The following is a 23,503-nucleotide window of genomic DNA, read 5'->3' on the forward strand; positions in this document are numbered from 1 at the left end:
TAACCAGCCACAAGGACAGGAGATCACTACACACAAAAGAGCAGCTAATGACATCCATCAACCACAGGAACAGATAATCACTTCTCCTTAGCACAACAATACACCCACAACAGTAAACACTAATCACCCATCTACAGAAAAAGACAAAAGCCTATCTCACAGCCATAAATACTGCACTCCCAAAGCCAACTACACCAGAGCATCGAGTGCTGTCCTCTGAAGATGCCGGCCACAGAGACTGGTGAAACGTTAGGAAGAAAAACCTTCAGAACATGGCCAAAGAGCCCGAAAAACCCACAACAACCATGAATTTTTAAACTTGCTTGATTTTGATTCTGTTATATTACCCTTTATTTAGTTGTTTTGCATTTTGTGATTTGATTTTGTACTTTGTTACCCAGTTATTTTGTGTTGTGAACTGCCCAGAGTTGCCTTCAGCCAAGTGGGCAGTATATCAATTGAATAAAATAATAATAATACATATTATACATTAACAAGACATTAAGGCCTCAGAAGGCCATCCAGCTTTTGAGGTTCTTCTCCAGGTAAGCAAAACGAGTCTGTAATTGTGGGTCTGAGGACTGTAGGTATCAGCCTGTGTACTGGACCTCTCAGACTTTTATCTGGGGAATTCTTAGAGAATTCAGGGAGTTGAAGTCCAAAAACCAAACCCATGAATAACACGTCCCTAAAGTCAACAGCTCCCGACCCTATTCACTTTTCTTTTATATTTTTAGGAGTAAAAATGTTAAATTTTTCTCTCAAGAGGATACCGCCTTCAGCATTTTTTTTCATAAGGGCTTGAAACCCATGCCTCAGGGGTAACCTGATGGGAGATGGTGCCACTTGCACTGCATGGCAAAATGGCCAGTTAGGGCTCTCCAGCTGATTAAGTCTTGAATTTTTCTGGGACTTGAGAACTTCTGCAGGAAAGTATTAGGCTAAAAACACTCTCGTTCTGTATCGGCATCTAGATAGACCAGGTTGCACTCCAAGCAATAATGCTCCAATGTTGTCTTTCCCTTTTCTTTCAGAAAGTAATCACTGGAAGTTTCAATCAGAAACAGAAGATTTGGGGAAGAAGAGAATTACTCTTTCTTGCCAACCCCTTCTTTTCAGATTTGTTCCTCATCTCACTAGGGAGAAAAAGATGACGTTCCCCATGTATCACTCTCTCTGCTATTTCAAAAAAATGCTGCTATAGGCGAGTGTGAGAACACTATCCAGTGACTGCATTCTGAAACTCTGGTAGGAGTGACTATAAGGATATCTGTCTGAGACGTTGCACAGTGCCAAATGTATGTAGCTTGATAGACCTATAGGCCAAAATCTGTTCTTCAAATTTGGTGGTGTGCCAGGGAAAAAAAAGATGTTCCCACCTCACCCCACAGTTACTTTGGAATTGAAAATAACTACCACCACCACAGAACATGCTCTTATAATCTCCTGCAATGTGTCAAACTTTGTCCTTAGTCCTTTGAGGATGCTAGCTGTCCTCCAGCAATCTACACACCTCCTTAAAATTTCTGGTACTTTAGCTCCATTAAGCATTTACACTAGAGAGAGAAGCTGGTTATGGCCTTATCCACAGGCCTATTAAGCCACAGCACTGATGACTTGCTCTTATCTTAGGCCTGCCAGTCTTGACAACGTCCCTTTAATAACATACTTTTTGTTGCAACGCCAGGCTCTACTATTTTCCTCTACCTGAGGAATGTCAGAGGAATAATTTTCCCATCAACAAATGACAAGCAAACCAACCCACATTCACACCCCGGAGGAGTTAAGAACCCTTCACACACGTCATCCTTCAACTCTAAAAATAATGAGACAATTTTCCCCTTCACCCTTTATGCCTCCCTCCCACAACTACCATCTGCTGAAGAAGCAGGGGAGAGATTAACATAGAATATTGGCAGCAAGGAGCTTGATCTGCTGAAACACTGAAGCATCTAGAGTTGCAATTTAATAAAACAATTTCATGTTTGTCCTGTTATGCAAATGCATAGAGTTTACAACACAAGAGTAGCTAACTACAGAGACTAAAAAAAATAAGACAATTGAAGGGAAGGTCAATACATACACACAAACACATACACAAACAAATAGGCAAACTGTGTGAACAACCTGAGGAAGGAAGTCACTTATTTGACAGTATACGTGCAAACCTCAGGAAAAATGTATGCATGTACGTACGATTTTAAATGAAATCAACGTGTTGTAAGCATTCTGTAACTGTGGCACATGGTTCAGTGACAGCCAACCTTGAGTCCCAGATGTTCTTGGACTACAATGTCCAGAAATCCTGGCCAGCACAGCTAGTGGCAAAGGTTCATGGGGATTTTAGTTGAAGAACATATGGGGACCCAAGATTGGAAACCACTGATTTAGTACTATGTCCAAATCTTCATAATGATTGTGCTTATTTGTTTCCATGTACAGATGCATAATCTGCTTTCACAATACTCTGCTGTTCATTGAGCCAGCTACTAGCATTTACTTAACAGCAGCCTACTCTTAAAATGTTTTATCAACATCAAAAACAATATTGGCATACCTTGAAAGGAGGACTGCAAATTATTCATGTTTTGATCTAAAAGCTGAGAAGGAAGGAAGCCTGATGATGACGATGATGATGGATGGTTGCCTTCCATTTCTCCCATGGAGGAGTTTGCAGGTGTGTCAGCCAGTGAATCCTCTCCAAAACCAGGTGTCCATTCCCAGCTGAATTCACCATCATCCAAAGAAGATGCGTTGAGAATCTCGTTCAGTAATACCATATCAGCCTTATCTGCAGCCTCAGGCTCCAAGGAGTTTGTAAGAAGATATTTTGATCCTGTTGGGAGACGCAGGGGCACCAGAGTTAAAAGAAACAATAACGAGCAGAGAAAGATACTTTAAGGAATCCCCAGATAGGTCTACCATTAAGGCAGAGGTCACAGCACAATAAGAGAGCTCATACTTTCCATGATATTAGAAAGATTCCTGTGGGACATCCTGGAAAGCTGCTGCCAACCAAGGTGGATGATTTTGGCTTGAGTGAGCTAACAGGCTAACTCAGCATGAAATAGCTTCCTCTATGGGCTATGAATGATGCCACTATAATTACCTTCATTTAAGAGAGCATTTGAGCTAGATAACTTACCTTACCTTATGGGACAGATTTTGGAACTCTCTCTGGACATTCACAGTTTCTAATACTTCAGATAAGCCCTTCTAGATGCACTGTTAAAATGCAGGCACCTTCCTTCAGTAGGATGCTCTCCTACTTTTTCAGACAAATATCAGATACATCAAAACAAAATGATTTTGGCTAATGATCTCAAACATTATTAAATCCCACTCCCTGCAGTAGTCCTGATCTTTCCTATAGTAACAGACGTATGTAATTCAATATGAAGAACAAATAGAAGGCTCATGATGGATGACCTAGCATAAGAAAAGCTTACTTCATGGTTATATTACTCCTACTGAGCATTCAAACTTGGGAGTTTCACTGCATGGGATAACTTTACACTGGGTTGCTGGCGCAGTTATCATGGGTGATATAGTAACAGAAGCAGCAGCAACTTGTCAGTAATGGGCTGACTTAAATCATAATGAACACTTATTAGAGGCAAGGGTCAAAATGGATGAGACACTGAGTTAACATAATGTTTTCCCTCCAGTGATGGGATTTCCTCAAAGCTACACACATAAGCAACAGACCTGCAAATTAACCCTGTGTTTTTCTGCTGATAATAACCAATCATAAAACAGTGCACAATACAGAAGTATGAAAACCTCATTCTAGGATAAACAGTCATCTATTGAAGCTCCACTTCTAAAAGTGATGCAAGTGTCTGTTTTATTTTTTATCCTAAAAGGAATCTTTAATGGCAAAACAAACTGGTTGGATAGCTCAGTGAATTAGACATCTGACTTGCTGAGCTAGAGATTAGTAGTTCAATTCCCTACTGTGCCTCCTAAGAGTAGAGGCAGCTTGTGTTGCCTTGGGCAAGCTGCACAGTCCTAGAATGCCCCCACAAGAAGGGAATAATTGGCAAACCACTTCCAAATGCTCTCTAGTTAGAAACCCCTAAAAAGGATTGTCATAAGTCAGAACTGACTTGACAGCACACGATTTTAATGGCAAAACACCATTAGAACCACAAGATGAGTCACTGAAGCCAACTGCTGGTCTGTCATTTCATATTCTAACTTTCTCACTCCCCAGGAAGAAATAGATGTGGCATTAGAATCCATGTCTACTTCTTGTTTGGCAGATGCTTTAGAACACGGGTCAGGGAACTTTTTTACCTTTTACCCCCCCCCCCCCCAAAAAAAAATTATATACGCCGACATTATCCCCTTGATTCAAAAGGAAGGAAATCATACATTATATGAATTAAAAATATTATTGAATCTACACAGGCTGTAGGATACACCAAATTTGATAAAGATGTGCACTATTTTTGCTGGAACACATTACACTCCAGCCATGGTGTGGTATAGGGAGTAGTAAGGTGTCCAACGTGCCTAGCAAGTTGCATTAAATTTTTGCTAGCTCGCAGAGGATTTAATCATCATCAGTGGCTACCAGAGTGGTGCTAGCAATGACATTCTTGCTAGAGACAGCCAATGAAGAATTGGGGAGGGGGCTTTCCCTACCACTTTAATCATTCTATGTGTGGTGTGCAAAAAGGAACAAACCAGGCTAAAGGCCATGTCACCCACCCTGGTGCCACAGCCCAATATCAAAGGACCAGTGTGCCTCTTTTATCATCATCAATGGAAGACTCAGCAGTGGCCAGAGGATTGGAAAAGATCAGTCTACATCCCAGTCCCAATCCCAAAGAAGGGCAGTGCCGAAGAATCCTCCAACTACTGTACAATTGCACTCATTTCACATGCTAGCAAGGTTATGCTCATTACGCCCAGGATTTTCAGTTTTACCCGATTTGGGGTAATTTTCCCCTGTTCCCCGACCTATGCTTTAGAACTTTTCTTTAACCTCCAGTCTCTTGGAAATACAGACCAACTCTTAACAGTACAAGTACTGCCACATGGGATATTTTAAAAAGCCACCCTCTGGGAAGACATTGTGTGTTTCTAGCCTGAGAATCTGCTCAGTCACATTTTCTTCCTCTTCTCCTTCCTCAGATAGCTTGCTTTTAGGAAGAACTGTGCAGCAGAGGCAAGCTTCACCACTTAAACATGTCTGTTCTACTGTGGGACTATTTTAGGGTAGAATATCTGAAAACCAATCAAGTTCTGTCTTAAAGAATTAGACTGTAGGAAGGTAAGATACAATCTGTTCTGTTACATATAAAAAGCAAGACAGAAAAAAACCTTGCTGCAATTCCAAATCATAAGGAATTACTAAGTAACACTCCACAACTAATTCTCTGATTATTCTAGTTGTTAAATATAAGTTAAGCCTAACGCTAAAGGTCAGCTTGCAAAAAACCCATGAAGTAGCCACAGTACCTGACAAGGAAATCCACGCAAGAACAATTAATAACTGTACATCGAAGCCTACTCAAGCAAAGCAAAACGGGATTTTAGGTTTTCTGTCTCTGATAATTTAGGTGTGTACCATTTCTGTGTGGGGATTGCTAGTTGGCCTAAACAGACACCATGACACAGGTGTCAAGTTCAGGCAAATGCGTCATCCATGGGACAATGTTTAGCTGTACAAAGATAGGCAACACTATCTTGGCCAACCCCATTACAACCTATTCAATAAGGAGGCATAACACAGAGACATCACCTTGCTGACAAAGGTCCACATAGTCAAAGCTATGGCTTTTCTAGTAGTGATGTATGGAAGAGAGAGCTGGACTATAAAGAAGGGTGACTGCCGAAGAATTTATGCTTTTGAACTATGGTGCTGGAGGAGACTCTTGAAAGTCCCCTGGACTGCAAAGAGAACAAACCTATCCATTCTGGAAGAAACCAACCCTGAGTGCTCACTGGAAGGATAGATGCTAAAGCTGAGGCTCCAGTACTTTGGCCATCTCATGAGAAGACTCTCTGGAAAAGCCCCTGATGTTAGAAAAGTGTGAAGGCAAGAGGAGAAGGGGACGACAGAGGATGAGATGGTTGGACAGTGTCACCAAAACTACCAACATGAATTTGACCCAACTCCGGGAGGCAATGGAAGACAGGAGGGCCCGGTGTGCTCTGGTCCATGGGGTCACAAAGAGTCAGACACGACTTAACGACTAAACAACAACAACAGTTTAAAGGATTAGCATAGAACAGAACAAACAACTTCCTATAAATACACAATTGTTGATTACTGAAGTATGAGTTGGCAACACAATGCTGAAATCCCATTGGAAGAATATTGGTTACCTACAATAATGCTAGCATCGGGGAAGCTGACTAATAACTCCTTTCGCAATTCCCAGTGATGGGCTAGGGCTCTGGAGAACAAGGTTCAAATCCCCACGTGGCCATGGAAACTCACTGGGTTGTATATGGAATTAGTAAAACCACCTCTTAAATGTCTCACTTACCTTGAAAATCCTATTAGGGTCACTTTAAGTCAGTTCCAACTTGACAGGATAGAACACATACACAAAAAATATTTGACATCAGGGAAACTGACGAAGAAACAACTTCTCTCACAATTGCTTCAGAACAAAATCCTTTTTTATATCAACTGAAATCCCACGTAGGTTGAACTGAATTTTCCTTTACAACCCGTAACCATCTAAAGTCGACGGACACCTTGCAGGCACTGGCTTTTATCTTATTAAGGTTAAATTATATTATTTTTCTTGCTCTTTTATAAAATTGATCAAAAAATTGAAAAAGGTACATACCACTTTCCTCAGGTTTCAAGCCTAATAAGTCATCTATAGCTCCTAAAAAAAAGAAAAAAACACAATTCATTTATTTGTGCATTCCATAATAATTACAACAAAGCAGTGTTCCTTAGAGCACAATCTTACGGCGGTTTCAGATGAGAATTTTATCATGGCATTTCTGTGCCTCTTTTACTAAATTTTACAGGAGGTTCAAATGATGTAATCTTCCACCCGTAATTTTCTTGTTTTCCCGATGCTTCTTCCAACTTTTTCTAATTCCAGAACATCCAACAAAGAGCAAAGCTGGAAGAAATAGAAGGGATTCTAACTGCTAGTCTGACAAAAATCTCATCGGAAACTGCTGTTACATATGCTCACTTAAGAGTAAGTCCCACTGAACTCAAAGGAACTTACTTTGAAGTAAATATATACAGTGGTGCCTCGCTTACCGATCACTCCGTTGAATGACGAAACTGCATACCAACGCTGTTTTTGCGATTGCAAAAGCAATTGCTTTGCAATGTTTCCTATGGGGAAAAATCGCTTTGCGATGATCGCGCGGAAGCGATCACCGCAAAGCGCCCATTTTTTAACAGCTGATCAGCTGTTCCAAAATGGCCGCCGCAAAAACAAAATGGCTGCCGCTGTTTTGCCTCGCTCTAGAGGCACCCAATATGGCCGCCGATATGGAGGAATTTCGCATAAGGTGAGTTTTTAAGCCCATAGGAACGTATTAAATGCGATTTAATATGTTCCTATAGGCTTTTTAAAATTGCTTAGCGATTAAATCACTTAGCGACGTTTTTCTTGGAACGGATTAACGTCGCTAAGTGAGGCACCACTGTATATGGAATTGCACTGAATCTTTAAAGAAACATACCTGAATTCTCTCTGTTGAATTCTTGTTCTGAGTCTTCCCCAAAAGTACTCAGAATGTCCTTAGCATCTTCTGCTGTAACCAAAATATTTCTTAGATCAAACCAAATCCATCAGAGACATACATAGCTTCAAACACAGCATAAGGTTTTTAGACTCATCACTTGCACTAAGACGACTTCATTTAACTTGAAATGATCACCAAGTGATTTTCCATTGGTACTTTAAATCTCCAGCAAAGGTTGTAATAGTTATATGATGAATAACCATTGCTTTGTAAACCACTACAAAGGCATTCACAAAAACTATATTCATTTTAAAAGCTTTTTTCTCCTCAGTTTAATATCCTTCCAAAGTAATATTCATTTCACTATATTCATTGGTATCTACTACACTCAATAAAACCACTATTTCAGAGGGAACACTGGGTTAGTTCAAAATATGCTCATCTATTTCCCAAGATTATTTATTAAAGGAAGAGTTAGTTAATTGATGAACAAAATTTTTAGTCTTGTCATCTGGCGATCCTCCTAGTCACACTGATTGATCCCCAGCACCTTACAATGTTGCACCATTAAGAATGACATAGCCAGTAAGCTAGAGAGTTAACAGCTCAGTTCATACTTTTGCTACTTATAGCTTAAAACAACACTTTAATGGCACAAGAATACTTCATCAAATTTAAATCTCCACAGTGGTACAGTTTGGAGATTAAGATCCATTCAAACTAGGAAATGGGAATCACTATAAAATTATTGTAAATATGCGGAACGTATCTGCCTAAAAATTACCTATTCAAAATAGACTGCATTCCAGTCAATTATCCATTTATTCAAGAGTCTAAATGAAGTAAAATGCCTTGATGATTTTAAGTAGCATGGCTGCTAGACACTCATTGGCTGAAATCCAGTAGTCAAGTAGAGTAACAACTAGAGTAGGCACAGTAAATCAAAGCTAACTTACAGAGGAGTTAGCTCATCAAAACCCAATAATACAATGGGCCTGCTCTAGTTGTGACTTATTACTGGATTTCAGCCACTGGGTGCAAGTTAAAACATCAGCTAAACCCAGCTCCACAATTATTTCTACGTAAGTACGGTACATGTACTGGGCAAAATCAGGGGAGTTGGGAAGACAGGTGTCTGCAGTAGAAGAAATGTTAAAGCAGCAGAATGTTCTGACTGCTTTCACAACTGCCCCTATATATTTTCTTCTGAAGGAGAGGGGATATTACAGGGTCAGACACAACCACTGGAAATACCTGTGTTTCTCTAAGCAGCAAATGAGAGAGCAAAAGAAGTCACCTGAAGCAATAATAGCTGCAAGAAAGATGTAGAACAAGTGCCTACTCCACAATATTTGTTTTTCAAGGCGCCTTTGTAGTTGTTGTATAAAACCTCTGCTCTCACATCTCTGTTCTCAATTGATTTCATATGCTTTACAGAGCTGGGATGAAATACTCTGACTGAAAATATAATATACTCTAAAGTACCTTGCAAGAGCAAAATTTTCACACAGCATCTATTAAGACAAAAGGTAACTTGGATGCATATTTGGTGTTTGAGAGGCCTGTTATAAAAGAATACCTGTGCTCAATGATTCCTTGGTGTGGTTCTCATCATCTAATGAAATCAACCTGAATTTGGAAAGGGAAAAATATAAAAAACTTATTTTATATTGGATCCTATCACATTGTTGGGAAAAATAACTTCATGAAGTTATTGATTCATTTTCCTCTCTTCAGTGTTGTGGACCAAATCTGAGTCATCAGAAATTGTAAAAAATACTGCCTTCAAAATAGAAAGGAAAAGAAAAGAAGGCCTGAATCCAGTCATTAGACCCAACTAGTGTTGCTCATCAAATACACAGGGCTTATTAAATCAATACTTATATACATTTAATTTATCCAGTGGATCTCTACCGTAGCTAGAACTAACAATTGGATTTAGCCTATTATGTGTACAAACATGATATCTGTGCAAAAGAACAAATGGACACAATTCTGACATCAGGAGTGGTAATACAAAGGAACAAGTTCAAAACATTTTAACCTCCCAAGACATTCTGCTATGGATCTCAAAGTGTCTACTGTAGAAAAAAGGAATTAAAAGGGAGACTGAAGAGACAATAGAAATCGGCAACATTAACAATTGTCAGTGCCTCTCTAAGGGCCACAACAGAAATCAAGGCTTTTTAGCACAATATTTACATTAACAACTCAGCTTTCTGTAATATCTTATGAGTATAAAATAGATGTTTCCCATGACAGACTCTGACCTCTGTCCCAGAAACATTTCTTAGCATTCTGATGACAGCCAATCCATCTGTCCTATAGCTATTACCCTGGCTAGACTTCCTAATTGAAGTTATTAACAGCTTGATAGTCCCATTCCTGTGTTAACAAACCATTGTTGTTTGTTTATTATCTGTATCTTCACATAGTTGTGGAGATATGTATAAACATGAAGGCCACATATTTGTATGCCTGTGTCTGAGGAAATGGAATCTGATTCACAAAAGCTACACTGAAATAAACTGTAAGTCTTTGAAGTGCTATATTATTTATTTATTTTATTTTCTTTCAATTGCCAACAAACTAAATAAGAGGTATCTGATAACACTAGATTTCATCACCTGCTGCAGGGGTTATGATTTCTAAGTTAACCAAGTATTTATACACCTCAACCATTACAAATTAACAATCATTGCAAACTGTGTGTGTCACTGTTGTGGGGGGAAAAGTTTTGGTATTGACTCTTCCACACAGAGCAAAGGTTCCTTTTGCCTGGTTGTGACAAGAATGAAGGGTTTACTGGGATTTATGTCCAAATCCCCTTTTCAACTTAAAGCAACTTCCTCCTCTTTAGGAAAAAAACACTTAAAAAATAACACCACTTCTGTGCTAGAGTACCTCTTGTGGAACATTTTTGTTTGTTTTGAGAAAGCAGGCTTGCTTGAGTATTAATTGGAAGGTTCTGACTGGAAAGCATCACTGTGCTAAACCCCAACTACCACAACCACTCTTGCAACAAAAAACATTAAAAATAAACTGCACTTTCAAGAGGGAGGAAGAGGTATGGAAAGTCATGGAAAAAGTCACTGTACTGAGACAAGAACAACGTTGTATGGATGGAGGGAAACATTTCAATAAAATCAGTACATAAAGAAGAAGAAAGGACCCATATGGAAGAACCCTGAGAACTCTAACAAAAATAATAAAGAAAATCTGGTTTCCTTACCAGAAGGCATCATGATGTGAAGCAAGCTTGCATGGGATCTACAACTTCAGGATCACATAAGCTGTGGGTGCAAAATGTGTAGCAGAACCCACTGTCTGATGCCATTCTGTACACCCATAATGACTACTGTCACCTATCCATGAGCGGTTCCTCCTGCAGAATGCTGAAAGAAGCAGCTGTTGTGCCTCCAATACCCTTTTTTCATATTTTCCACGAGGGACATTAAATGCCTCTCCTCCTATCATTAGTGCCCAGCCACAAAAATAGATTATCCATCAATAAATCAGGAGATGAGGAGCTGTTAGTCACAAGCTAATAGTAATGCTAGCACTGGTAGAAATATTATTTTAATATTTCCAGAAGAAAAGGCACAATAATGGGAGGAACAGTCTTGGTTGAATACAAGGCCAGAATATGAACAGCATTGTGTACTTGGTCTTTCATGTGAGAAGTCTTGTCTGATTCTCTGTGAAACAGAATTGTGTCAGGAAACAGAACTGGGGCGGGGGAGAAGAGCTTAAGGATGTGATGTATGTCAAAATCTTTCCATTCCATAATTGGCATAGTTCTACTATTTTCGTGGAGTTCAACTCTAGCTCATTTTTCAGCAAAAATAACTATTAAGCACCCTCACTGAGAGAACTCTAACAAAAGCAGAGGTGGCTGCGTTGATAGAGAGCAAATTCCAAAATCTATACTTGGGTATTATCATAGTATGGATTTTGAGACAACTTTAGATATTTAATTGTCTATTTAGAAAAAGATAGGAAGTTCTTTCCTTGACCTTGTGTGAGGTAGTCAGCAGAACCACTGAATAAGCAAGAGGGTTGGTTACATGGCAGCTGATGTACGGGCTTGGCAGAGATCAGTGCTATTACTTATGCCTGCTGTCACACTGGGACCTTATCTGAACCATGAGCCAAACATTGAGAACAGCATCAACTGTTGCTTCAGATCCGCAACAGGAATAAGGGCACAATGGACCGACAGATGTTTTTAGGAAGAAGCTCTGAATCAAAGCAGAAAAGAGAACAGAAAATTGATAGTGCCCCAAACCATATGGCTTCAAGAGATCCTTTCATTTTTTGCTTTAGTATGAGGAAGAGGAAGAAGGAAAATTTTATCCGGATTAAGTCCTGAGCCACTTAATCATTCAGGCTGAAAAGAAAGCTGGCATCCAGTTAACCTATTCTTTGTCAAAACTGCTTTTGCTGACTTGAAAGATTTCAGGGCTTCTTCAGAGCAGCCACTTGGAATTAGTCTTATACTGCTAGTGAAGGTCTTTTCCATGAACAACATTTTCTACACAAATGAATTCTGACTAGCTCCAGTGGCACCCATACTAGGTGAGGGTTCGGAATATATGTGTAGATAGCTCTACAGAAAAGCCACTCACTTTAGAGTCTTGTTACAAGTTTACTAGATCTTTGTTCAAGCCTCTAAACATTCAAAATGACAATGATACACAAACAATGTTATTTAGATGTTAGTTGTGCTCTCCAACTTAATCCTGCCCCCAACAATGAAAAACATTTGTAGGGGACTAAGAGAGAAAAGCAACAACCAAAGCAAACCCTATGGCTAGCAATTGTCCTTTCCCTGTTTTTTTTCTGTCACAACAACAGTTGGCAATAAGATTAGAGCAATGCCTAAATCTTCAGCCCAGTGTTTGGTATTTCCACAGAAGGCGGCTTGCCTGTCTTGCTTGTTTTCTCCTTGTGTAGTGATCAGCCGAACTACCAAAGATAAAAATACAGCCTATCTATATAGTTCTCTTAACACAAGTGACTAAACTCCCACTGAGCTCCATTCTCAGGATATACTTTTACAGATTACTTACTGCTGGACTGGATCACTTCCCGAACACTGTATAGATTACAAAACTTAATCTGTACTCAAAGTGAGCAATGGACCAGTTCCAGCTCTTTGTGCTGTGTGGAATGCCAAGGTAGACAAAGCCTGGAGTGAAATGCGCTTAGTTCTCCCATAGGATGTATACATGATGCTTCCTGCTTCACTGTTCCACAAAATACCAGTGAAGAGAAGCAAAAGTGGGCAAACATTCAGTTCTAACCCAAGTATAGCAATGCACATAGTGTAATGTAATTTCCTGTGCAATGTAATGCTTTCTCTACGCCAAGAGGCATCTGTGGAAAAATACATCCAGTTCAGGACTTTTCCAGACACGGCTGTTTATTACTGCACACTGCTCTGTACTGCTTTGCTCCTTTCTCCTCTCCATCCCCAGCTCCAGCAAAATGATTGTCCTTGTCATATCCACATTAAAATGTGGTATCAGATGCTGTTTATGACCTTTCGCCACCTGTCATTCACACTGGACTCTTCAGCCTGCTCCCTCCTTCTGGCTAACAGACCTATTCCTTCCCAAGTGACACTGCAATGATGCAGTGTTTTTGTAATGGTAGTAGTTTAGTGTTAAAGTGGATTAGTGCTAAATTTCAATACTGCCAAAGATCATATGAAAACCTTGTTTCGCTGATGAAAATATCAGTAAAGGCTACTGTAACTGCCAGGTTATCATTCCCTTCCTTAACTAAAGTGCATAATTTTAGTGCCATGAATTACACTACAACAATGCAGTATTTTTTTTAACTGTGCAGTGTGTAGTAATAAGCAGCCTTGTCTGGCAAAATCCTGAACAGTATTTTGGCAATATTGCCAAAACCCATATGGAAGTAAAAATCTTGAACCACTGGTAAGAATCACAACAGAAGAAAAGGCCATTGTTTGTTCCTTATGTTTTTTCTGGGGTTCCTCACGTTTTTTCTGGGGTTCCTCACTCAGATATGTGAAAGTGTTAAGTTACATTTAAAGCCTGCTCTTCCTTTAAGGAGCAAAAGGCACTCCAATTTTCAAATATATTCTTCTCTTAAGGAAAAAAAAGAATAAAATACAAAAATTAAAATAGGCTGAGATTTCTTGATCCAATCAAAATACCAAAAACAAACAAACAAAAAACAAGCTCACAAAAACTTTTAGTTCCTTGATGTACTGAAGTTGAATCTGTCTAGGATTTTATTGCACTTTGGGATTATAAATCTATGATCCCCAGATAGAGCTTTGCCCATTAGTTTCCTTAGCAGCAATTCATATGAGCTAAACAATTACTTGGAGTAGGGATAGGACCTCTTGTAGGCAGAGAAGCTTGAAGCCACTGACTCAAATCTGACACATAATTACTACCTTACTTGCTCACTGCATTTATTGCAGTGAGAAATAATTTTTCTCAATTACAAAGTTAAATTGAATCTAAAAGGCAAAGTCAGCCAATACATGTGTACCGTATGACTTACTGACTCTGCTGATCATCTTCTGATTTGGTGTTCTCTAGCTGCAGTTCTTCCTCTTTCTCTTCACTTTCCACTAGTTTACTTTCAGGTTCTTGTAGGCTCTGGGTTACCCATTAACGCATACAAGGAGGGGAAAAAAGCAAAGTCAGTAATAGGGGATGCTGAAAATCTTTCCATGCTGTGACTTATCAAAACTGCATAAAAACAAACAACTCACAAGGATAGAAAATATTTTAATCTGATCAGAAAGAAAATTCCTAAAGTGGAAGAGAAAAGCAAATAAAATGTCCTTAATAACAACATCAGTGGAAACAGAACAGAAAATTTGCAAACAGTCCTATCAATCTGTGTTAGCTGCCACAGAGATTATGGCAACTGCAAAAGCAAAACAGGCACTCTGGCATGTGGACACAGACATATTGCCTCATGAGCTCCAACGTGTGATTCTATCACCTCAGTACTTAATCCCCTGTGCTGGCTTGGAGTCCATTTGCAGACTCAATGCAAAGTCTGATTTTTTAACCCCTCAAACTCTGAACACCCTGAGATGTGGATACTTGAAAGAATGCTTTCTCTCTTATCACACCCTAGCTAAATGCTAAGAGCCTACTCAAAGACTCTGTTCTAGGAGACTCACCCAAGTGAAATGAAATGGATGACTACTAGGGAGAGGGCTTTCTCCTGAAATGCTCACAGGGCGCCATTCTCACTTCTGCACCATATAAATTTTCATTCTCCCAGACATTTTCAAATACCCTTTTTAAAACATCCTGAGGCACTATCTATGTTATGTATTTTGAACTACCTGCTATTATTCTCCCTGGAATTATTTATGCCTCAAACTGTAATTTTAAAATATTGCTTTTATCAATTTAAGCTGTAACCCCTCCCCACTCCAAGAAAACAATGGTATTGAACAACCTTATATAAATAAAAAAAGATAAATAAAATTGTGGTGTAGTAGCATTACATAAGATACAGCCACTGACTCTAGAGGTTGAATTGCCATCACTGCACCAAAACATTTTAGGATTTGGTCCCTGAGTCAGTTGTGCTCTTGCAGCCTAGGAAAGTTCACATCACAATACATGTTACAGTGGGGTCTTGACTTGAGAACTTAATCCGTATTGGAAGGCGGGTCTCAAGTCAAAAAGTCTGTAGGTCAAGTCTCCATTGACCTACAGTGCATTGAAAACCGATTAATCCTGTAACAGGCCGTTTTTGTTCCATTTTGGTTTTTTTCTGGAGACTTGACTTACAGACTTCCAATACAGATTAAGTTCTCAAGTCAAGACCCCACTGTATAGTGTTGAATACAGTGGAATTCTACACTTGAATACAACCTTAGCAATGCGCATTTACATTAGATGTTGAGCCTTTAGTTAAGCCAGTTCTTTAAAGAGTAGGTTTTAAGGAGTAGGTTCCATACACTTTCTAGAATTAACTTGGGCCAATGTAAGTACAATTATGGATGGAGAAATAAAGGGAAACTCGATCAGCTGTTTCCTTTGCTATTGCTGTACCTGAGCTTGAAGCCTCCAGGTCCACCTTTTTGCCTTGGTTTCTTTTTTAAAAGGATTTAAGTGCATGGGCAACTTCAAATGATCTTTCCAGAGTTCACAACCCATGATTTTAAAGCCAGGAAGAAATGCTGGGTCTGAGCATGCTTCCCTTACCATATTTTTACACCCTAGTTCCAGCACTTCATTTTTGCTTATATTAAGTCAGAGTTCCCCTTTATGTCTGAAACATGACACTCAGTCTCAAGATTGCATTAGAACTGAAGCTCCAGAAGAAAGGCAGAACCTGTTCTTCCTGTGTCCTGAATTCCTTTAAAAAACCCACATATAAACACTTGCTATTGATTTTCTTTGAACAAAGAGAGTTATATAATTATACATTTAGCATCAATTCTAGTTCATCATGCGGAAGGCTGGACTGGAGGAATTCCAGGCCGGAATTAAGATTGCCGGAAGAAATATCAACAACCTCAGATATGCAGATGATATCACTCTGATGGCAGAAAGTGAGGAGGAATTAAAGATCCTCTTCATGAGGGTGAAAGAGGAGAGTGCAAAAAATGGCCTGAAACTCAACATCAAAAAAACTAAGATCATGGCCACTGGTCCCATCACCTCCTGGGAAATTGAAGGGGAAGATATGGAGGCAGTGACAGATTTTACTTTCTTGGGCTCCATGATCACTGCAGATGGTGACAGCAGCCACGAAATTAAAAGACGCCTGCTTCTTGGGAGGAAAGTGATGACAAACCTAGACAGCATCTTAAAAAGCAGAGACATCACCTTGCCAACAAAAGTCCGAATAGTCAAAGCTATGGTTTTTCCTGTCGTGATGTATGGAAGTGAGAGCTGGACCATAAAGAAAGCAGACCGCCGAAGAATTGATGCCTTTGAATTGTGGTGCTGGAGGAGACTCTTGAGAGTCCCCTAGACTGCAAGGAGAACAAACCTATCAATTCTAAAGGAAATCAACCCTGAGTGCTCACTGGAAGGACAGATCCTGAAGCTGAGGCTCCAGTACTTTGGCCATCTCAAGAGAAGACTCCTTGGAAAAGACCTTGATGTTAGGAAAGTGTGACGGCAAGAGGAGAAGGGGACAACAGAGGATGAGATGGCTGGACAGTGTCTGCGAAGTAACCAACATGAAATTGACACAACTACGGGAAGCAGTGGAAGATAGGAGGGCCTGGCATGCTCTGGTCCATGGGGTCACGAAGAGTTGGACACGACTAAACTTCACTCTAAATGAACGAACTAGTTCATCCCTTAGAGTGGACACACTTCATAGTTAATGAATACTAAGAGATAACATGAATGGGACAACTGTATCAGGATACACAAAAATTAAATATGCAAGTTTAGTAAGACCTAGGTAAGTTTCAACCATGACAATGATGATTCTACCTTTTGAAGACCTGATTTATAAAAATGCTGCAGCTTTATTTCTTTTTTATTTGCTTCCTGTATTAGTCACCTTTTCTATGTAGGGTAGTTCTTCATAGATTTTAATTGTATTGGAAATAAGAAATCTGGCAAAATCATGTGTGATCTTTGTGGCGCAGTGCCTCTGAAAAGACACATTCCACAATAAGACACATTCTTACGCTGTTTCAGCAACATTTGATTGGGTATCATGCGCGGATAGCCCAGTTCATATGGGTATTTCCCATGTTATCCTGTGAAATCATCACCTTTCTTGGGATTTCGCCACCCATTTTAATATTGTACACTAATCTGGAGACAAAATAATTTTTAATCTGTTAAAAATGAGTTTTTCCAATCAACCAATGCCTGACAAGGTAGAATTTACAAAAATTGGTAACAGCTGTAGTTGTTTATCATGGACACTCAAAACACTGTTGTTAAGGATATTTGGAAGCCCTTTTCTTTTACCCAAATAACTCTGAAAAGTTAGATCAAAGTACCTGAAGAGAAATGTTTCTTACCTTCAACATTATGAAGTTGTATGGCTGATAGCCCTTGAAACTTTCATGGATAGCTGCCATAGTACGAGATGTTTTTTCCCAAAAATGAAGAAGTGTTGTCTGCAATGGAAAGAAAGGACCGAGCATGACACTGATGTGCTAACTGATACTTAATATTCCCTGCACATACTACAGTAGGAGGAAGGTGGTTTAGACATACAGCTAGGAACCCCTTATTGCATTGCTAAAGTCCATGCATTTATGTGGACAATTTCTTTTTGGATACCTGGTATGTTGTTAGTATATGAGATAGAAGATTACATCTGCTCGCTCCAAGAAGATCCACTTTCTGACACACATCTGTTTTCAATTTGTCAAAACTCAGTTTTGATTGCCGAACTTGTGCCTGGACCTATTGAAACAGGAAATACTTTTTTAAAAAAATAAAAACCTCTTCAGACACTAGATGACAACAAAAATGTTATCTCTTGAGCATGCTTCTCTCATTTCCAAATGTTTACTTAATTATCATCCACACATTGTATGCTAGTAACTTAATTTGATCTTGCAATTATTTATTTACTGTATATATGTCTTACCTTTCAGTTAATAAGTTCTCAGAGATGTTTCCAAGAAGTACTGGAGGAAAAATAGTCTTCAAAGCAAGTTCCACACCAGTAACTAGCATGCAAGAGTGGCTGGGAAGCCCAGGTTCAGTGCAGTACTGAATCCACTTGGGGTTTTAGTCTGAACTTTACATGTGTGATTGAAGTTCTGAAACCTATCCCCAAAATAGCACTTTGGATGGCTCCTGTAAAGCTGAGAGTAAAATCTGCAGCAGACTGATCACACCCACAAACCTAGAGTTCCCACTATGCTCCCATGCTTAAACATCTGAGTGCACACTTACACAACATCTTTCTGTATTTGCACTGCTGATGAAATATTGCATAGCACCAAAGATACTGTATACATAGCTGCTACCCCTCCCTCACACACATACTCTTGGCAAAGTATAAAAACTATAAAGTCAAACGATCAGACTGGCCGCTGCGAGAGGATTCCACTATGACAGAGCAATGGAGCATTCTCTTCCTTAAAAAAATAAAATAAAATAAGTGAACAAAAAACTTGATCAGAGGAAGGGAAACAACAGACACTTTGTTGAGGGGAATTATCTTGCTATAAAACGACAGGTTACCTACCTGTAATTGTAGTTCTTTGAGTGGACTTCTGTGATTCACACATCCCACCCATCCTCTGCACTGTCATGCCATTCTGCTTAATGTAGCAGTGGTTGACACAACTGAAAGGGGAGCCCTGGCACCAAGTTACTTACACGAGGGGGGAGGGCCTTATTCAAATGTGTTTTTTGCTACCACAGAAGCTCTAGAACTTTCAGATGAGGCTCCGCACAGGTGCGGATCAACCAGAGTGTGAATCACAGAGGTCCACTCAGGGAGGTGGTGAATATCTAATGAGAGACTGTGAAGGACTGGAAACCAGGGTTTTCTTGGCCACCAAGGGGCTATAACGATGGCATTGGGTTTGTCTTGTTGTAGGCAAACCACGACCTTGTGGAGAAGTGGAACAGTGGAAAAAGATAAGTGAGGGTCTTGGGCCATCGGGCAATGAATGCATCTCCTTGGGAGTGTTTGCCAATGCTGGTTCAGGAGCAGTAGCGTTTGCACTTCCGATTCACATGGGAGGCGAAGAGATCGAGAGTTGGTTTGCTCCACTGTTCACATAGGCGAAGAAAAACTGATTGGTCTAAGTCCCAGTCGGAAGCTTGAGAGTTTGTGTGGCTGGATAGATTGGCCAAGTCGTTGTCATGGCTGGCAATGTGTAAAGCCGTGAGGCAGATATGATGTGCTAGGCACCACTCTCAGAGGTCGACCGCTAAATAGAGGAGACTTGGAGAGTGGGTGCCACCTTGTTTCAGAATATAGTACATCGTCATGGTGCTGTCAGTGGCAATTTGTACCATCTTGCTAGCGAGAAGATTTCTGAAAGCTTTCCAAGCTTTTATAACCGCCAACAGCTCTAATTTGTTGATGTGAAGCAATTTCTCTCTGGAAGACCACTTGGCCTGGATTTTGAGAGCTTTACAGTGAGCTCCCCAGCCTGTGAGGCTGGCATTGGTGGTGACCTGTATTTGTGGTCGTGGTCGTCGGAACGCCCCCCCGATGGATAGGTTGGGAGGGAAACGCCACCACTGAAGTTGGAAGATGAGTTCTGGGGTGACCCTTAAAAGAGTGCGAGGAGGGTCTGTAAGCAAGTCAAAGAGGGTGAGAAACCACGAATGAAGAGATCTCATCTTGAGACGTACGTGCTGCACTACTGAAGTCACAGAGGCCATGGTGCCTAGTACATGTTGCACAGTCAAGGCGGGTACCATAGCATGAGGGGTGAAAACGTGAAGTAATGTGATGAGATTTTCTCTCTTGTCTAGAGAAAGAAAGGCATGAGCTTGTATGGAATCTATGCATGTGCCCATATAGTGAATAATCTTTGTAGGTAGTTTGGAATCGACCCTGTCAAGTGAAGCAACTACAGAAGGGTTGCTCAAAAGAACAGAGTGTTGAGGACTGGAAGGAGATGTTAATCAATCGGCTCTGTCATCCCATTCTGGTGATTGGGAGCAGGGTTGATGAGAGGGGATTCTGTCATTGTCTGAAGGTGAACCAATAGAGATTGATTTGGCGGTTTGTTGAGGCTGCTGAGAGATGACTGCAGCTTTAGATTTATGCTGTTTAGGTCTTTTAGGCGGAGAAGGCTTCGGAACTGAAGAGGCTTCAATGGACATTTGACGATTAGCAGAGGGCTTCGATATCAAGGATTTCGGCATCAAGTGCTTCAATTTATGGGTTTTTGAAGTTTTAGATGAAGTGGATGGAGTGTCAGAGTGGGATGGTGTGGTCAATGGATGTTGATTTGAAGCTTCAGAAGGAGTCTTCTGCTTTGGTTTGTAAGGTGGCCTTACAAGGAGGTTGGGCCATTTTGGTTGGTTGAAGGGATTGTTCCCAAAGACGGAGTTTTAATCTGGATAAGCAAGAATGGAGAAGTTCTTACAATGCTGGCAGGAGGAAGTCTGGTATGCCTCTCCCAAGCAAAAAAGACATTTGCCGTGGCCATTGGAGAGTGGTAGTTTGTTATCAGAGACCACATAGTGTTTAACAGGGCCCAAAGGGGCCATGAATAGGAGAAGATAATTTGAGGAGAAAAAACGATGATGGGGAAGGTGCTGCTGCGACCGGAGGCCGAGCGAAGCAGAAACGAAAAAATCTCTGATGATAATGAATATGATCTAAAAGTTCAAAGGAAAAAAACTGATAACAGGAAGGAATCAAGAATGAACTCTCTCTTTTACTCACAGAAGCAGAACTATGAGGCTCTCAACATGGTGGTTGAAAGAAACTGAAAGGGGAGCCTTGGCGCCAAGGTACTTATACGAGGGGGCAGGGGCCTTATTCTAATGTGTTTTTTGCTACCGCAGAAGCTCTAGAGCTTTCCAATGAGGCTCCGCGCAGGCGCAGATCACCCAGAGTGTGATTCACAGATACCACGAAGAAGAATTGCTCTACCGAAGATGTCATTGTCACCATGGGATGTGCTCATAACTGTTCTTTTGGACCAAAATGGGTAGCACACAACAGAAAATAGGGAAAAAGTGATGCCAGTTGAATTGGCATCTCTTTGTATTTAAACCACCCCAACAGCTAAACAAAAAGAAATCAATGTCCTTGAAGAAAGATTGGGCTTTTCCACACTTAGCCTTATATCCTGTGGCCACAGGTAAACACTTCAATTTTAATCATGCCAACTCCAACACAAACCCATGAGGTAAACTGCAATGTAGTTACACTCTTCCTTCTTTAAAAGTATGTAACACTTTAGGAGGAACTGATGGGGCATGCTGCCTCCCTTCTCCATACTCTCTTCACTAGTTAGACTCTAGTCCTAAAAACGTTTACCGTATTTTTCACTCCATAAAACACACTTCTCCATAAGACGTACCTCATTTTGAGGGGAGGAAAACAGGAAAAAATATTCTGGCAATTTTGGCCCGCTGGGCTTGCGGGGATGAAATTGCCAGCTTCCAGGACCCTTCTGAGGTTTTCCAAGCCTCAGAAGGGTCCTGGAAGGTCATGATTTCACCCCCACTAGCCTTGCGGGGGTGGGTGGGTGGGTGGAGCCCCCAATGGTTCCTGGAGGGCACTCTCGGGCCCTTCCGAGGCTGCCCCCACCATCCCCCCGCTGGGCCCTGGGGAGCGTTGTTTTACAGTATTCGCTCCATAAGATACAAACACTTCCCCCCACACTTTTTTTTTGGAGGGGAGTGCGTCTTATAGAGCGAAAAATACGGTATGTAAGAAACAATTCATACTTCAGCCTCTGCTGCCAGAGGCAAAACACAACTGGCAGATGAATGGATTGATGCCATTTATAAACCATCTTTCTCCCTCTGAGCTGAGTCAAGAGCACACTTAAGCTAGGAGTCTAGCTTTACAGAGGGAACATGACCCAATCCAGTACAGGCTGAATCCCTGTTCCCTGATCTGTCTTCTGACAGACCAAGAACACCTCTCACTTGTCCAGATTGTTTCAGCTTGTTCACCATCATCCAATCCATTACTGATACCAGACTCCATCTTTACAAAGAATGTTAATTAAAAGTAGTTTTAGTTAGTATGACAACATGAAAAAGACATAAAGCAAAATAAAGTATAGCTATGTGAGCTGACATTTCTCCCTTCCATGCACATCCTGGAAGAGTGCAGAGGACGGTAATTGTGACTCCACTGTTTCATTTTCAAGATGTATTGTCTAGCCAAAACAATAACTTCAAAAAAATCAAAACATTTTTAGCATTCTCCTCCCATATGCCCAGGATTTCATTGCTTGAATAGCTTAATATGCATCAGACATGTGTGCTTTAAATGGGCATTAACTGTAAGCGCTCTTTGAGTATTTTGTCTTTGAGAGGAATACGATTAAACCACTGTCCTGTAATCTCGAATCCTGTCTGAAAACACCGAGCTATATCTATTCACAAGCTTGTTTCAGCTAGCTTAGTTTATTTTTGTTAGAATTCTTATTTTTTTTAGAAAAATAGCATGCCTTCTGGAATGGCACAATTATTTTCTCTTTTAGGGGATAGATAATTACTACGGATAACACTGGACCCGTATGTAATATAAGACCATATGGTTTTTGTGTCAATACTGGTTAGTGTGATACTTAGTTCACTGCTGGGTTACCAAATGCTAAAACATTCTCTTCTGCCAAGAGAAGAAAAAGCTCTAGGATCAAGCATTATTAAAATGATGGATTCTGATTTCTGTTCAGAAGATAAAAGAGGTTAACTCAGAAGCAGAACTTGCTATGCGTCCAACACAGCAGTACACAATGTTAAGTAGAGGATTCAGAACAGCTCTCAGTATGGGCCCATGCCTATTAAGAGAATATATCTGGGTCTTCAGACAACAACAACAAACAAAAAACAAAAACAAAAACAAAGAACAAGAAATGTAAATGTCACATTTTGAGTCACAGCTTACTTGATCCAAAGCAGACTTCACAGATTCTGTAACCACAGTTAAAAAATGAAATGTGTCTTTAGTAGTCACGCACACTCTCTTTCATTTGCCTTTTCCCATCATAAACAAATCTATTTGCATTAAGTGTTACTGCTAACCATGATTAAACTAAAGCTACACGGTATAATTATTTCCTTCAGCATATTAATTTAGCATATTTAGTTTCTGGGTTTTCCCAGACTCAGAACAAATTAAAGCTAAAATGGTGCTGGAGGGATCTCTCAGCTTATAACAA

The 23,503-nt window shown here is 40.2% G+C and overlaps 1 protein-coding gene across 6 annotated transcripts in view; it reads right to left on the reverse strand.

Moving 5' to 3' along the window:
• Positions 1-23,503, reverse strand: part of ICA1 (islet cell autoantigen 1) — a 73,336-nt gene that overhangs the window by 11,225 nt on the left and 38,608 nt on the right. For 5 of the 6 annotated variants that reach the window (XM_073003230.2, XM_073003231.2, XM_073003232.2 and 2 more), the window contains exons 7-13: positions 17,955-18,080; positions 17,690-17,788; positions 14,227-14,324; positions 9,260-9,309; positions 7,678-7,749; positions 6,813-6,854; positions 2,558-2,836 (exon numbers count right to left, since the gene is read on the reverse strand). In XM_073003230.2, the coding sequence (XP_072859331.2) occupies positions 2,558-2,836; positions 6,813-6,854; positions 7,678-7,749; positions 9,260-9,309; positions 14,227-14,324; positions 17,690-17,788; positions 17,955-18,080 (766 nt within the window). The remainder of the gene's footprint in view (positions 1-2,557; positions 2,837-6,812; positions 6,855-7,677; positions 7,750-9,259; positions 9,310-14,226; positions 14,325-17,689; positions 17,789-17,954; positions 18,081-23,503) is intronic. The other variant, XM_073003235.2, reaches the window with a different exon arrangement.

Source organism: Pogona vitticeps, chromosome 6 (assembly GCF_051106095.1).
Source record: "Pogona vitticeps strain Pit_001003342236 chromosome 6, PviZW2.1, whole genome shotgun sequence".
Classification (NCBI taxonomy): domain Eukaryota; kingdom Metazoa; phylum Chordata; class Lepidosauria; order Squamata; family Agamidae; genus Pogona; species Pogona vitticeps.